Below are 2,786 nucleotides of genomic sequence, written 5' to 3'. Positions count from 1 at the left end.
AAATTTATATGGGACCTACATCGAAATATTCCCTGTACAAAAAAAGAATTATCAAAATCGGTCCACTCAGTAAAAAGTTACGCATAGTTTTACATTACAATGAATGGGAAAACATTCAATCATCTTCTATTTTCCTACCCTTAGGGTTAAAATTGTTTTTCCAAATTTACCTTACCCTTATCAGCCGATGGACGTCCACTGCTGGACATAGGCCTCTTGCATGGACCTCCAAGCATAACGATCTCGAGCCGCCAGCATCCAGCGGCTCCCTCCAAATTTATATGAGACCATTCTAGGAATATACTCATTTTAAAAAATGAGGGGTTTTTTATGGGTTTCACCGGCTTCAAAACGCTGCTTGTAAAGACTGTTAAATCGCGCGTGATTTTTGGGATTTTTCGGCTTCAAAACGCTGCTTGTAAAGACCCATTCTGGATCATCTTTATTCTGTAGGGAATGGAAACTACTCTTTTGAAACCGCAGTGCGTCTGCTAGCTTTGGATATAATTTTAATACAAGTGCGTGAATTGTAATACAACAATGATGTAAGTAATGCTTAAATTAACAACGATCATTGGGAAGTTGGCGTCCATTGGAATGATTCCAAGAACACTGAATTTAAATGGACGAGCGTCTATGTATTTGATTACTTTTTGAATTTCTTGCTCTTGTTCAGGATCTGGAAAAAAGCAATAGGCCAGTTGACACTTTTTAAAACTCTTAATTTGTTCATTAACATTGTATTAGATCGTAAAAAAAATATTGGTGTTTACTCTTAAAGAATCGATTTTTCTTAAATGAAAAAATATGGGTAGTAAAATTCGATGAACCAATGACAGCGTTACGTTTTTTGTGTGCAACCTATTCTGCGCAACTTTCACCGTGCGCTGTTGACGGCCACGCACGCCTGCTGCTCCTCGGTTGCGCACCTTTCACTTTTCAGGCATAGGTATTAAGACGTACATAGTGTATGCTGCGGGGCAACATACACCTATTTATACAGTCGATCTGAAAGAGTAAACTTCTGAAAGAGTAAACCATTCGTGCGTCGGAGCTGACATAAACTTTTTTTTCGAGATATATGTACTCCCAAATTTTAATTGTAAATTATACATTTGATTAACCGTCTGAAAACGCTATCCCCTATAATGGCCTATACGTTGTCTGTGTCATTACGTCATGCAAGTTTTGTTTTTGTTTTTTTGGGGTTAAAAAAACGATGAAATACTAATGATTTTAAACTTATTTCGTGGTTGTTCATTATGAATGTTATTTAAACGGGTACATACCACGATAAAACGACGAGATTTTTATTGTCGATATTTCGACCCAGTTGCATGGATCGTGGTCACGACTGGACTGAAGTTGCGAGATGAGAAGTGAAGTCAGCTGTTAGGGGCAAAATCGATCTACCCTCTTTCTTGTTCTTTTTCTTTTTTCAACGACCTCGCGTTTTTGGCTGTTTAGGCAAACCACACTCACGACATCGCTTTTGTTATTATGCGTATCGCGGCGCCCTCTTGGTTTCGTCGTTTTATCGTGGTATGTACCCGTTTAAATAACATTCATGATGAAAAACTACTTCATTCATACAGTAAATTAGGAGAATAATATACAAACCTGTTTCTTCTAGAAGCATGTTATGAAATATAACTTTTATTTTATCCACTTCATTAGATACAGATCCAGCTACCAATGCTGGTGCAAAAACTACAATAATCGTTGAAAACACGACAGCTGTCTCCGTTAAATATTCCATTAAATTTCTCTGAAAATATGCAATAAATTAAATGGCTTTATTTAAATAAAATAGGCCGAAAATGTGTAACGCGGCCAAAAATTAAACGCAAGCGCAAGAATAAATCTATCTGTGAATCCATTTCAAGACCGCCACATTGATATAGAATGTCTAGTGTATTTAGATGTAAGGTAAGGTAGGCAGAGGTAAGAAAAAATGAGGTAAAAGCGCATAAATGGCGGAGTATTCTTCTTTTTTTTAATAATCTTTACAAGTTAGCCCATGACGACAATTTCACCTCATGGTAAGTGATGATGTAATCTAAGTTATTATTATTATTTGTTACGTTTATTTACAATCACTCACACTAACTAAAATAATAAAATGTAACTAAATTATAAATCACTATAAGTGTAGTGATTATTTACAAATAAACACAGCATGAAATAAAGAAGAACAGTAAATAAAATATAACTTAAATATGACAAATAAAGAACATACACACTCGTATTATTAACTTAAAAAGACGAAAAAAATGAGAGAAAGAAAGAAAATGAAGTAAGGTGAGCACATTTTAGTCATAAGAGTACCAAGTAGAGATGATTTTTTTCCGAAAACTATTTTTATTTAAGTTGGAAGCGGGATAACTTGTTAGGAGGATGAAAATCCACACCCCTTTCGGTCTCTACACGGCATCGTACCGGAACGCTGAATCGCTTGGCGGTACGTCTCTGCCGGTAGGGTGGTAACTAGCCATGGCCGAAATCTCTCACCAGTCCAACCTGGGCCAATTAAGAAAACCTCAATCGACCCAGAAGAAGATCAAACCCCAACCACGGAGGCCGTCAAATTCTATACTTATTCAAAATTAATAACAGTAAATTAATAATAATAAACTTATACAAAATATTAGGTTTATTTTAGAATTTAAACTATCGTGAGTGTTATTCATATTAAATGATTATGAATCACGGCTAAAACTCACGTGATATTACGTCGGAGTATGCCCGACTAGTTTCGAACCCATACGGGGCCCTTAGTCATGAGC

At 36.0% G+C, this 2,786-nt stretch overlaps 1 protein-coding gene across 1 annotated transcript; it reads right to left on the bottom strand.

Annotated features, from left to right (window-relative positions):
• Positions 1 to 509: 509 nt before the first annotated feature.
• LOC128199307 (uncharacterized) lies at positions 510 to 1,759 on the bottom strand. Its single transcript, XM_052888279.1, has 2 exons — positions 1,594 to 1,759; positions 510 to 679 (listed from the first exon to the last, which is right to left on the bottom strand). The coding sequence occupies exons 1-2, from the start codon at positions 1,757 to 1,759 to the stop codon at positions 510 to 512; spliced, it is 336 nt and encodes a 111-aa protein (XP_052744239.1).
• Between the last annotated feature and the right edge of the window lie 1,027 nt (positions 1,760 to 2,786).

Source organism: Bicyclus anynana, chromosome 22 (genome assembly GCF_947172395.1).
Source record: "Bicyclus anynana chromosome 22, ilBicAnyn1.1, whole genome shotgun sequence".
NCBI lineage: Eukaryota > Metazoa > Arthropoda > Insecta > Lepidoptera > Nymphalidae > Bicyclus > Bicyclus anynana.
Note: the sequence above shows the minus strand (reverse complement) of the source record. Positions and strands in the feature narration are given on the sequence as shown.